Genomic DNA, 13,650 nt, shown 5'->3' with positions numbered 1-13,650 from the left:
GATACACATAGACAATACCATAGTGCTTCAGTCTTCTGTCCACTTGCTCTATCTCTCTAATCCCATTTTTGAGCCACTTGATGGTCTCATTCAGTACCATGACTTCTAATCACATACGTATGCCAATTTCATTCAAATTCTGTTCTGATTTAGCTGCTGGGCATCTGAGCATCCCACTGTCTGGCACTGTATGTCTAGCTCAGAAACTAAATGGGAAGCAACTGATTTCAACTTAACATTGATAAAACAGAGGTTCTGGTGGCAACAGCCACATAGAGTTTTGGAAACTTTCATTAACCCTTCATATTCATCACTGGTCCTGCTGGAGGAGTTCAGTAGATACCAGAAGGTATCTGGGTAAAAGAAGCCTGCTTAAATCAGAAGTTCTATCCTTACACTTTCCAAACAAACAAATAAACACATGACAGTGAGGCTTTTTCCCTAGGTGGCAGCCACAGTGGTGACTTACCTAGGCATCTCAGTAGCACTGAGTACATAACAGCCCATTGCATTGAATTATTTAATTTACCTCTACCAGTGGAATTATGTGTAGTTGTATTATCTCAAAATAATTGAACAAAAGATACTTTTCATGGTTGTGGATACCAGCTGTTGGCCTGATTTAGATTTTGGTGGAAAGGGTGCTCCATAACCTCGTTTAGGAGGGCCGACTTTCAGTATTTTAATAGCCGAGACTACTACCTCTCTTCTGATGACATACACATCCTATGGACCGTAAAAGTAGGGCCTTCTGAGATTTTGGCTTTTGTCAAACTTTTCAGAGTGGGCAAACAAATGGCAAGTTTTCACTGTCCATCTCTACCAGGTAAAACCTGACAGTAAGCGCATTGAAAATTGAAAAATGGCCTCCAGGCCATGGGAGAAAACCACATTAGGAAGAGGGTTAATTGCTGTTTTTTATTCTCAACAACAAAATGCAGCTTTGGACCACCATGGCGATGGTGCATACTCTGTCTGCCAAAGTCTAAATCAGGTCCATTGTAAATATGTCAGTCCTGCCTAAAACACAGTACTTTATCCAAACCATAGTGCTTAGCTTCCAAAGCCCCCAAATCCCTTTGCATAATTATGAAAACTGGTCCATTAATTTACCAAGTTTTTCATGGTGTGGGAAAAGCACCAAGTAGGGACCACATTCCTGTAACTTTAGATGATAAAAGAAGAGGTTTCACAACCCAATCTAACTTTTTACTCTTAAGCAGCTCAACTGTGATACATGATAGAATGAGGAAAGAAGGAGACAGGGAAGCACTAGTGTTTCATTAATCACTTAATAGAAAGTACTATGTAATGTTAAGAGGGAAAAGTCTGAGATGAACAGGACAGGAAATGCCTGATGGTGGGATCAATATTTCAAGGGGCTGGGGGATCAAGCCCCTTACCAAACTGAAGATGGCGTATGGCTTAACCAAACAAGAGAAGTTCCTCTACTTCCAAGTGAGGCACTGAGTGCTACACTCATAAATACAGCATGGCCATGAAGAGAACTTACACAATTTGAGGAGTGAATGTTAAAATAGTACACAGTAAATACCTGATTTTCCACCTCTGTAAGTTGATCCTTATGAACCAACCCAGAGAGAATTTACCTGGCCAGATATTGGAAAAAGGGTTAGGTAGGTCCCTAAGAAAAAACATTTGTTGTAGGTCCTATTATATACCAGAGATTGTTCTCAATGCCAATAGATAGGAAACACTATGCAAGCAAACAATCTATTGGTACCAGACCAACCAAAGATCGATGAAAGAAATGCACATACACCCCTTAGTTGTTAGTCCTCCTTAACTTGTAGTAATCTCCCTGGCACGTGGACTTCAGTGGACTTCAGTGTTAAAGGCCACTGAAGAAATGTGTAAGGTAAATAGACCATAAAAGCCTGCATTGATACTACAAGGGCTCTCATACAATGCGGGGGTTCTGAGGTCCCTGAAGGGGTACCAAGTGGGGATGGCCAGAGAGTCATGATTGACTATATTGAGCTTGGGACTCTCCGGCACTGTAAAAGATTGCATACTCACTGGAGGACAAGGGCTAATAATAAAATACTAACTAAGTGTGTTCCTAACATACCTAGCATCTGAATTTCAATAGCTGACTTGTCCGCAATATCTTAAGGCATTGCATTTGCGCTGTATTTACAAGATTGTGGTGCACCCCTGCGTTTCCCCTAGCACTGCCACTAAATTTGGCTACCTAACGCCAACACAGGCACCCTTGCACCACAGTGCAAGATTTGCCTGCATTGTGGGGAATGATTGTTCATGTGCAGGAAGGTGTCCCTTCCTACACATAAAAAATCAGTAATGGCGATTTGTAACTTCTATGTGTGCTGCTTTATGCAGCATACATAGGAGTTGCAATTTGTCATTTTTTAATGATTGCTTATTTGCAAAAGGGACACCTTTCTGCACATGAATAATCCCTAGTGGTGATTTTCTGGTCCTCTGTGTGCTGTAGAATGCAAACAGAACAGCAAAAACGAGGAGAAATGAATCACTACTCCTTGTTTTGACAGGTTAAGACTAGGTTTTCCTTGCTGCTGCCTCCTATTTATGATTCAGAAAAGGGGGTGGTGATGAACAGAGTGTCTGAATTAAGCAGACCACTCTTACCCAGTCCAAAGATCAGGGCTTGATCCATCACCGTTTTTTAGCTCACTGCACCATCCCAGCTCAGAACTTGGCTATATGCAAATTAGTCTGACCCTGGCCCAGTGCATCATGGGAACAGGGCAGACCAAACTACCAAGCCAATTCTTATACTGGGAAGGAAACAAGCTACCGGGGGCCGGTTTCTGGCATTTCAGCCGTCTTCGGCCCGGCTTGCTTGAATCCTGATGGTGCAATGAGCTAGGGACTCACATCTGAGTATACCCTTCCACGCTTATGGTGGACAAAAATGATTCAGAAAAGGGGGTGGTGATGAACAGAGTGTCTGAATTAAGCAGACCACTCTTACCCAGTCCAAAGATCAGGGCTTGATCCATCACCGTTTTTTAGCTCACTGCACCATCCCAGCTCAGAACTTGGCTATATGCAAATTAGTCTGACCCTGGCCCAGTGCATCATGGGAACAGGGCAGACCAAACTACCAAGCCAATTCTTATACTGGGAAGGAAACAAGCTACCGGGGACCGGTTTCTGGCATTTCAGCCGTCTTCGGCCCGGCTTGCTTGAATCCTGATGGTGCAATGAGCTAGGGACTCACATCTGAGTATACCCTTCCACGCTTATGGTGGACAAAAATGATTCAGAAAAGGGGGTGGTGATGAACAGAGTGTCTGAATTAAGCAGGCCACTCTTACCCAGTCCAAAGATCAGGGCTTGATCCATCACCGTTTTTTAGCCACTATAGGTGAGGCAGGGTATACTCAGACAGGGTATACTCAGACATGAGTCCCTTTCTCACTGCATCATCAGGATTCAGGCAAGCCGGGCCGAAGATGGCTGAAATGCCAGAAACCGGTCCCCAGTAGCTTGTCTCCTTTCTGGTGAAGAATTGGCTTGGTAGTTTAGTCTGCCCTGTTCCCATGATGCACTGGGCCAGGGACAGACTGATTTGCATATAGCCAGGTTCTGAGCTGGGATGGTGCAGTGAGATAAATAACGGTGATGGATCAAGCCCTGATCTTTGGACTGGGTAAGAGTGGTCTGCTTAATTCAGACACTCTGTTCATCACCACCCCCTTTTCTGAATCGTTTTTGGCCACTATAGGTGTGGCAGGGTATACTCAGACATGAGTCCCTTTCTCACTGCATCATCAGGATTCAAGCAAGCCGGGCCGAAGACGGCTGAAATGCCAGAAACCGGTCCCCGGTAGCTTGTCTCCTTTCTGGTGAAGAATTGGCTTGGTAGTTTAGTCTGCCCTGTTCCCATGATGCACTGGGCCAGGGACAGACTGATTTGCATATAGCCAGGTTCTGAGCTGGGATGGTGCAGTGAGATAAATAACGGTGATGGATCAAGCTCTGATCTTTGGACTGGGTAAGAGTGGTCTGCTTAATTCAGACACTCTGTTCATCACCACCCCCTTTTCTGAATCGTTTTTGGCCACTATAGGTGTGGCAGGGTATACTCAGACATGAGTCCCTTTCTCACTGCATCATCAGGATTCAAGCAAGCCGGGCCGAAGACGGCTGAAATGCCAGAAACCGGTCCCCGGTAGCTTGTCTCCTTTCTGGTGAAGAATTGGCTTGGTAGTTTAGTCTGCCCTGTTCCCATGATGCACTGGGCCAGGGAGAGACTGATTTGCATATAGCCAGGTTCTGAGCTGGGATGGTGCAGTGAGATAAATAACGGTGATGGATCAAGCCCTGATCTTTGGACTGGGTAAGAGTGGTCTGCTTAATTCAGACACTCTGTTCATCACCACCCCCTTTTCTGAATCGTTTTTGGCCACTATAGGTGTGGCAGGGTATACTCAGACATGAGTCCCTTTCTCACTGCATCATCAGGATTCAAGCAAGCCGGGGCGAAGACGGCTGAAATGCCTGAAACCGGTCCCCGGTAGCTTGTCTCCTTTCTGGTGAAGAATTGGCTTGGTAGTTTAGTCTGCCCTGTTCCCATGATGCACTGTGCCAGGGACAGACTGATTTGCATATAGCCAGGTTCTGAGCTGGGATGGTGCAGTGAGATAAATAACGGTGATGGATCAAGCACTGATCTTTGGACTGGGTAAGAGTGGTCTGCTTAATTCAGACACTCTGTTCATCACCACCCCCTTTTCTGAATCGCCTCCTATTTATGCCACCCTTGTAAATGGGGGGCAGTTTCTAAAAGCATTGGGTGTTGAGATGAAACACTCAGCGCAGCCCCCATTGCCTGCCCCCTTCACGCTAAGTGCTGTGTAAAAATGGCCTAATGCTGCCTTGTAAATAAGGCGAAAGGCTTACCGCCACCACAGTGGCACAAAAAGTGATGTTCTAGTGGCGATAAGCTTTTGTAAGTATCGGCCACATGCATCATCCCGGCATTTTGAGAATTCCAAAGTGCGAAAAATAGGGAGTCGCAATTTGGAATTCGCGAAATGGGATCCATGTATATTTTTGCAAAATATTTGCGATTTGGTAAAAATCGCAATTTTTACCGAATCGCAAATAATATGCGAATTCCAAAGTGCAATTCCCATTGATTCCTATGGGCCAAAAGGCCCATAGGGATCAATGGGAAGGCTTTAACAAATTGCGATTTTCTTTTTGAAACTCGCAATTTGTTAATGCATTCCAAGGGTGCAGAGGGGGGTCCAAAGGACCCCCTCTGCACCCCAGAAATGTAATTTGGAGTGCATTTTTCACACACACATGTCCTAAGGACATGTGTGTCTGAAACATGAAAGTTTAAAAAATGTATTTTTGAGCATTTTCAAAACTTTTCGCAAATTACCACGAGGTTCAACCTCGTGGCAATTTGCACCTCCTAATTGCAATTACAAAAACAATCATGCATTTCTATTAAGGAATCGCAAATTTGCGATTCCTTAAAAGTAATTGCATTTTTGGAAATTTCTAAAAATAGCGAGTTTCACAAAAATGCAAGATGCATCCCAAAAACTTATTTAGGAAGTGCAAACGGCCAAATTTACCGATTCGCACCGTTTGCACTTCCTAAATAGGTTGATGCATGTGGGGGTAAGTCCCTTAGTTTTACTACAGGCTTTACTTCTCCCATAAAAGGATAGTGCAAATGAATTCCAGTTGTAGAGTTCAGTATATTTCTCACTCTTACACGCAACATGTTGTAGTATGGCTATCTTTATGAGTTATAATTCAGTCACTTTTGTGATGTGGGTGCCTCATACAATGTACCTCTCAGTCTTATTCAAAAATACATTTTCTTATTATCTAAGTTGTTTATTAGCCCAGTTTTGCATGCTATATATGTTGGAACTACTCTATTCAAGTCCACAACATCTGTGAAAAGAAACCAGAAGGCAGTGAACAGTGGCGGAGACAAAGAAGAGCATCATTGTTATGTTTAGTAACAATCTGAGGACCAGGGCCCAGTTTGACTCAAGTATCTTTTGGGGCAGATTGATATCCATAATTAAAGGAACAGACATGCTGTTCAAATGCATTTACCTGCAATCATCAAGCAAACTGTAGCAGGGCTTAAAATGGAAGACCCCATTGTCAGTATCTGATACAGTATGAAGGGAGTAGAAATGGAAGTGTTTTTCTGTGATGCTTCCTTTCCCTTGTGTAGCAGGTCCAGTGTGTTTGCCATGGTCGAAGGCCCCCATCGCCGCCGTTGGTTGTAAAACTCTTTGAACTCCTGTGGTGCATTGGTGAAGGCATCAGATGCTGCATTGTATTCCACCCTCCAACCTTGCTGCAACAGTAAAGTACAGAGCCAGCGATCCTCACCTGAGGACACAGTATTTAATGTATTTAATTAGCGGTGGGTCAGTGCTGCACAGGCAGTAGACAGTGATCATCACAGCAACAAAATTAACTTCACCATTCAAAATACAAAGTAAAATGTCATAAACAGGGCAACTGGAAATATGCAGTCGATTAGGACCAAATTATGAGGCAGGGTTGACTAAATTATGGAGCAAGAAAAGGCAAATTGTGGGGCGAAAAGCAGCACATTTTGCAAAAGTATTACTTCACTATTATGTCATTTTCACACATAGTAACACTGTCTAGGAAAGGATTTCAGGTTCCTAGTAACAATTTAGGACATATTTCTCAGTGTGTTGCGTCCCCCTTGCGCAACGTAAGGGAGATGCAAGGACAATGCAACACTAAAACAAGATTTTTCATGCCAACTTGAGTGGCCCAGCATGGCTTGATAAATCTGGAGTAATGCAATGCAAATCGCTACATTGTGTCACTCTGCCCCAGGTAGGCATTCTATGGGTGTTCTGACGCATCCACCCATTGGATTTTGGCTCGTTCCGCGATTTACCAACACTGGTAAACCCGGGAATGCCTCAAAATGCCAGGGGAGGCGCAATAAGGAGAAACATCTTTATTCCTCTTACTTGTTTCCTCTTTCTAAGTCTGCTGCATTCTGTATTTTGGTCGCAAAACTTTAACACATACCACTGTATTTGAAAGGGACGCCATGAACACACCATTTCTAAATACCAAATCACAAACCCAAATTGCGATTTAGTAACAAGGCACTGAATGGCAATTTGGCTATTGTAAATTTAAAATTGCTTTTTTGCAGTTGCAAAAGGCCCAATTTGCAGAATCTAGGCATTTACAACTTCCAAAAAAGCTTTGTACATCTGGCCCAAGTCACGCAGGCAGCCACACAGTACCTTGAGTGAAATGGGAAGTATCTCAGTAACATATGGGTGAGGAATCTCGAAACATCTTGTTCCAAACCTTGACTCTTGCACAGAAAACTATTTTCATTGTCACTTGCTTCTTTATCTGGGAACCTGTAGAGGGTTTTTGGCACATGATTAAGCCTTAGGATATGTTGGAATATAACATAGGCCTCTCTAACTATAGTCCAGTGGAAGAACAATCTATTCAGCAGTGCTAATTAGGTGGTATGCTTAGTCAATTATACAGCGTCTGTTTCCATTAAAAATCAAATCTGCAGTACAGTATTCTTTATATCTATATGTATATATATATATATATATATATATATATATATATATTACCTACTGGCGGTCGCCAGTAGGTAGTTATAGTTAGGATTTTTTTCAATGTTAAATCTCAAAATTCTATTTGGAATAACTTTGGCGCCGGTTGACGAATCTGCCTGAAAATTTCCTCAAAATGGCCTTGCGGTGCCCCGGTCCTTCCCTGAAAGTTTAGGGGGGATTCGTCAAGTGGGGGCCGAGATAAAAGGGGGGTCCCAAAACGCGTTTTCCCCATGTTAATTTCCATAGGGCGGTCGATTTCACTTTTAGCCCGAACGGCTGAATGGATTTACACCAAACTTGGCAAAATTGTAGGGACTGGTAGCCCGATGTGCCTTTGCTATGTCTTGAGATATGTGCTCCAGTGGATTTTGAGTAATTTAGGTTCAAAAAAATATATATATCTATAGGCGCGCTCCGGTACGCGCACCGGGGAGCGCACCGTGCGCGCCACGCGACTTGCGCACGGAAAGCTGATTGGCTGTCGGTTGTCTGTAAACATTCAAAATAGTCCGTAGCGGCCGCCATCTTGTGTCTCGGTAGGATCGAGACATGAGAGGTGGCCAAAACAAAGGGGTAAAAGACCATCAGGGGGCAGAGTAGACACCCCCTGTCCCCCTAGGTTTGATGTGGGGGCCATTAAAGGGCCCCGCGGGGTCTCAAATTATTATTTTTCTTTTCAATTTTCGCGGGGGAAGCGCCCGGTACGCGCACCGGGGAGCGCACCGGGGAGCGTACTATGGGAAAAAATCACTTTAAAATTTTTTATGTTTATTAATTGTTTTTTTTGTTTTTTTTTTTATTTTATGTAAGTACCTACATGTAGGTACCAATGCAGAGACTTAAATTTAATGTACACCATCTCCTCTGTAGATATCTTGCATGTTGTTATTGAAGTTTTTGTGGTATATGGAATCCATAACATAGTCTGTCAGGAAAGCAGAAACAGATCTTTTAAGCACTCCCTGAGAATTTCTAGGGGATCATGGGTAGTCTATCCTGATCCCTTATGATGAAAAAGAGGTGTAAAATATACATAGGAGATAATATAGTGGGAGAAAGGTAGTAACTATGAGTAAACTTACTATGTAACAGAAAAAAAGTTGCACAGTATACTATAAGTCTCATTTTATAATATAATTATTTTGGTAATACTTCATGAATTACATATAAAAATGAATATTGTCTCAAACAATTTAAAATTATTAAATATAAATTTATTCCTCTGATTCTTTTTCATAATTTAATAAAACTTGTAACATAATATTGTCCGGTATTTCCTCATAATTATAAGTACATGATTCCATTTGTTCCAAACATTCTATAAACTGTTGATCCAAAGAGTCATCCATGAAATCAACTTTATCTTTTTGCTCTTCTGGATTTTCCACCTTTACTTCGATAGAAGTAACATTTGCTTGTTTTTCTCCTTCCATTTTCTTTCTGAAAATTGCATAAAAATTAACTATATTAGTAGAGTTAGGGTACTGTTGGGTTTAAGTTTAGACAGGTACTTTTGAGTTTTTAATAGTCAAGTAATTTTTGGGCAGTGTATGGTTTCAGGCAGGAAGTAGAGTTATTAAAAAGTGCATGTGATTAAGCCTAAGTAAATTCATAATTATACCAGAGAAGCCTAACTCAATCCATAACTATTACAGAGAAGTCTATCTCAATCTATAACTATTACAGAGGGATAGTATATAACTAACAGAATATTTTTTCTCAAATTAACTTAAAGTGCACAACATACTTCACTTTCCAAAATAATAACTTACCTTGGAGAAATCAGTTGAAGTTGTCAGTGTTATTTGTTTTCAAATGTACTTCTGGAAGCAGTAGTCAAAATGGCTGTGTTTCCCTCTCTTCTTTTATATATTTTTGTACATAACCAATCAAATGTCAGGAAATAATCGTAGAAAATGAAAGAAACTTTTTAATTGGTTGTAAATTCTAACATTTCATATGTGTTTTTGTCATGTAATTTACCTCAGGATATTTAGACAGGCCTGTAGCCTAAATGTCTCAATGGAATTCCACCAAATTTGGGCAAATGGTAGGGACTGCTATGTAGTAAGGCTTATTCTATATTTGATGAAAGTGTCTCCAGTGGTTTTTCTGAAAATTACTTTCCCACCTTTTTTTATGGAGCGCTCACAGGTGCGTGCACCGGCACGCGCACCGGCAGTGTAACGGGAGTCCTCCATTTTGTGTTTCGGTACAATCGAGACACAAGATGGAGGGCAAACAATGTTCGGTATGGCTAGAAGGGGGCACGGTAGAGACTTCTTGACCCTCTAGGTTTTCTGAGGGGGGCTTAGGAGGCTCATAAAGGTAAAAAAAAAAATCTTTAATTTTTTGCGGGGGAAGCGCCCGGTACGCGCACCGGTAAGCGTACCAGGAAGCGTACTTTGGTGAAAAATTGTGAAAAAAGTAAGAAAAAGATAAATGTTTTGAATGGTCAGAGGTAGGGTAGCTCTGAAAAGAGCTTTTGGTTCTGTGGTTGAGTTAGGTACCTACAAGTAGGTTCCAATGCACAGTCTTAAATTCAGGAGGAATATTCTATTTCCCTCATCTGAGAAGTGCACACCATCTCCTCTGTAGATGTCTTGCATGTTGTAACGCAAGTTGTTATTGTATATTGAACCCATTCCACAGTCTCTCATGTAAGCAGAAACAGATTTATTCACATGTTTCCGTGCTTTCTCAAATTGTGGACAAAATTGGTTGGACCAGTTCCATTTCTGTCTTTGGCATATATTTGAATATACCAAGGCAGTTTGTGGAAAAAGTGTCATCAATTGATCAAAGGTGTCCTTTAAGAGCATTTCCAGACCAACCCCAGTCATAGTGCCCAAATCATTTCCACCACAGTGCACTATTACGAGGTCAGGGCTTGGCAGATGCAAAAAGGTTTTCACCAATGGTATCAATTGATGACATCTTAATCCTCTCTGGCCAATCCACTTGATTTCCAGATTTGATAAATCAAGGTTGTGATAATTTCTGCTTGCTGCATACCTTTGAGCCCAGTGGATGTAGCTATGTCCTATAATCCATACAGAATACATGGTGAGAGAAGGTTCTGGTGCAGTCAGATGAAGTGTAGGAATGAAATGGCAGTTGGAACAGTAGGAGTTTACAAAAAAATAATTGTGGAGTTTCACTGCTCTTGAATCACAAGCAATGATTGGTGGATTCAGATAGTTGAAAACTGAAAGTTAGGGTGCATGGTTGTGTTGTGTGAAAGAAGCAATTTGAATGGTTAAAAAAACGTCACTAAAAGCAAAAATACCCTGGATAAGCTGGTGTATTGAGAGGTCAAACATCCTTGCTGAGTTAATTTGCAACATTGTACAATAAACTTTTGAACCTGAGAGTTCAGTTAGGAGGGAGTTGCTATGGTAACAGATAGAAAGATCTGAGAGGGGGAAGGGTGTTGGTTTGAAAATAGTGAGGGAAGACTTTTGATTGGTTGAATTAAGGCATATGTGTACAAAGTTAGAGATTTTCTATGCCAGTCTTGGTTTCAGTGTAGTGAGTGCACACTTTTTGTTCTGCTAAAGAAAAATTGGTGTGTGTGTCTGACACTGTTTTCAATCTCCCAAAGCATTTGTAAAGGTAAGTAATGATTTATTTAATTTAGATAGAGACTTGTTTGCTCTATGGAGAATATTTGGAAGCAGATAGTTATGTTTCAGAAGTCAAATTGAATGCTAGTATATAAGTCCTGTGTTGTGTTTCTAAAATGTTATACAAAAAACGATTTTGGGTGCAAATGAATGCAGGCTTACTGCCGCCCAGCAGACCCGGCAGTAAGAGAGCCCCATGGTTCACCGACGAACTCATGAGCTCCAAGAAGAACTGCCGAGCCCTAGAGAAAGCCTGGAGAAGGGAACCCACGCCGGACAACAGGACCACCCTCAAGCTCGCCACCCGAAAACACCACCAACTGATCCGCATCGCCAAGAAAACGGCTTTCAAAAACCGACTAGACAACAACGCACACAACTGCAAGGAACTCTTCAACATCGTGAAAGAGCTCTCCAACCCCAATGCCGGAAACAGCGACATCACCCCTTCGCAAGACCTCTGCAACTCCCTCGCTTCCTACTTCCACACAAAGATCGCGGACATACACGACAGCTTCAGCACTCAACCGACGCACGCCACGACCGCAGGACCTCCACCCACCACCACCCTCCGCGCCTGGACCCCGGTCAACACCGAAGACACCGTCCACACGATGAACTCCGTCCACTCCGGATCTCCAACCGACCCCTGCCCTCACCACGTCTTCAACAAAGCCGACGTTGTCATCGCACCCCACCTGCGGGACATCATCAACACCTCATTCGACACCGCCACCTTCCCCGAGAGCTGGAAGCACGCCAAACTCAGCGCTCTACTGAAGAAACCTACAGCAGACCCCACCGAACTCAAGAATTACCGCCCCATCTCGCTCCTCCCGTTTCCAGCCAAAGTCATCGAGAAGACCGTCAACAAACAGCTGGCCGCCTTCCTCGAGACGAATGGATCCCTCGACCCATCGCAGTCCGGTTTCCGTGCCAACCACAGCACCGAGACCGCCCTCATCGCCGCCACCGACGACATCTGAGCCCTGATGGACAACGGGGAAACAGCGGCCCTCATCCTCCTAGACCTCTCCGCGGCTTTCGACACGGTCTGCCACCACACCCTAGTGCAGCGCCTCAGCAACGTCGGAATCCAGGAGAAGGCGCTGGAATGGATCATCTCCTTTCTCGACGGAAGAACACAAAGAGTCCGCCTACCACCGTACAAGTCAGAGGCCACCAAAGTCATCTGCGGCGTCCCTCAAGGATCCTCACTGAGCCCGACTCTCTTCAACGTCTACATGAGCCCCCTCGCGGCCATCGCATGCCAACACAACCTCAACATCATCTCCTACGCCGACGACACCCAGCTGATCCTCTCCCTGACCAACGACCCCGCCACCGCCAGAGCCAACCTGCACGAAGGGATGAGAGAGGTAGCCGAGTGGATGACGACGAGCCGCCTGAAGCTGAACACAGATAAGACGGAGGTCCTCATCCTGGGCTCCTCGCCCTCCGCCTGGGACGACTCCTGGTGGCCCCCCGCCCTGGGCACCGCACCCAAACCGACGGACCACGCATGCAACCTGGGTTTCATCTTGGACTCCTCCCTCTCCATGACCAGGCAAGTCAACGCCGTCTCCTCGTCATGCTTCAACATCCTGCGCATGCTGCGGAAGATCTTCTGGTGGATCCCCACAGAGACCAGGAAGACTGTCACCCAGGCCCTCGTCACCAGCCGACTGGACTACGGCAACGCACTCTACGCCGGAACCACCGCCAAGACCCAGAAGAGGCTCCAGCGCATCCAGAACGCCTCAGCCAGACTCATCCTCGACATCCCACGACACAGCCACATCTCCGGACACCTAAGAGACCTGCACTGGCTCCCGGTCAACAAGAGAATCACCTTCCGCCTCCTTACCCACGCACACAAAGCTCTCCACGACCAAGGCCCGAGCTACCTCAACAACCGAATCAACTTCTACGCTCCCAAACGCCACCTCCGATCCGCCAGCCACGCCCTCGCCGCCGTCCCACGCATCCGCAGAGCCACTACAGGAGGAAGGTCCTTCTCCTACCTGGCCGCCAAGACCTGGAACTCCCTCCCGGCCGACCTGCGCCTGACCCAAGACCACCTCTCCTTCAGGAAGAAGCTCAAGACCTGGCTGTTCGAGCAGTAGCGGCACCCCCCCCACCCCCCAAAGCGCCTCGAGACCCTACGGGTAGGTAGCGCGCTCTATAAATGTCTTTGATTGATGAATGGTATTTTCATTTGGCCCTTTTTTATGATTGCCTTGTGCAACTGGTGCATCACTTTGTACATGGGAAATAAGTGACGCTCTTGTGGCGCAAGGCCTTCATAAATAAGGCCCTGAGTTTGTTGGCTGTTGATTTGTTATTTGCTTTTTGATAATACTTATTATGAACATATGCAAGATAGTGGATTT

The 13,650-nt window shown here is 44.3% G+C and overlaps 1 protein-coding gene across 1 annotated transcript in view; it reads right to left on the bottom strand.

Moving 5' to 3' along the window:
- Positions 1 to 13,650, bottom strand: part of LOC147708559 (chitin synthase chs-2-like) — a 389,460-nt gene that overhangs the window by 137,544 nt on the left and 238,266 nt on the right. The window contains 1 exon segment of the mRNA XM_086927238.1: positions 6,100 to 6,384. Within this exon segment, the coding sequence (XP_086783364.1) occupies positions 6,100 to 6,384 (285 nt within the window).

Source organism: Lissotriton vulgaris, chromosome 6, assembly GCF_964263255.1.
Source record: "Lissotriton vulgaris chromosome 6, aLisVul1.2, whole genome shotgun sequence".
Lineage (NCBI taxonomy): Eukaryota > Metazoa > Chordata > Amphibia > Caudata > Salamandridae > Lissotriton > Lissotriton vulgaris.
The sequence above is the reverse complement of the archived record's forward strand: the minus strand, read 5'-3'. Positions and strand labels throughout refer to the sequence as shown.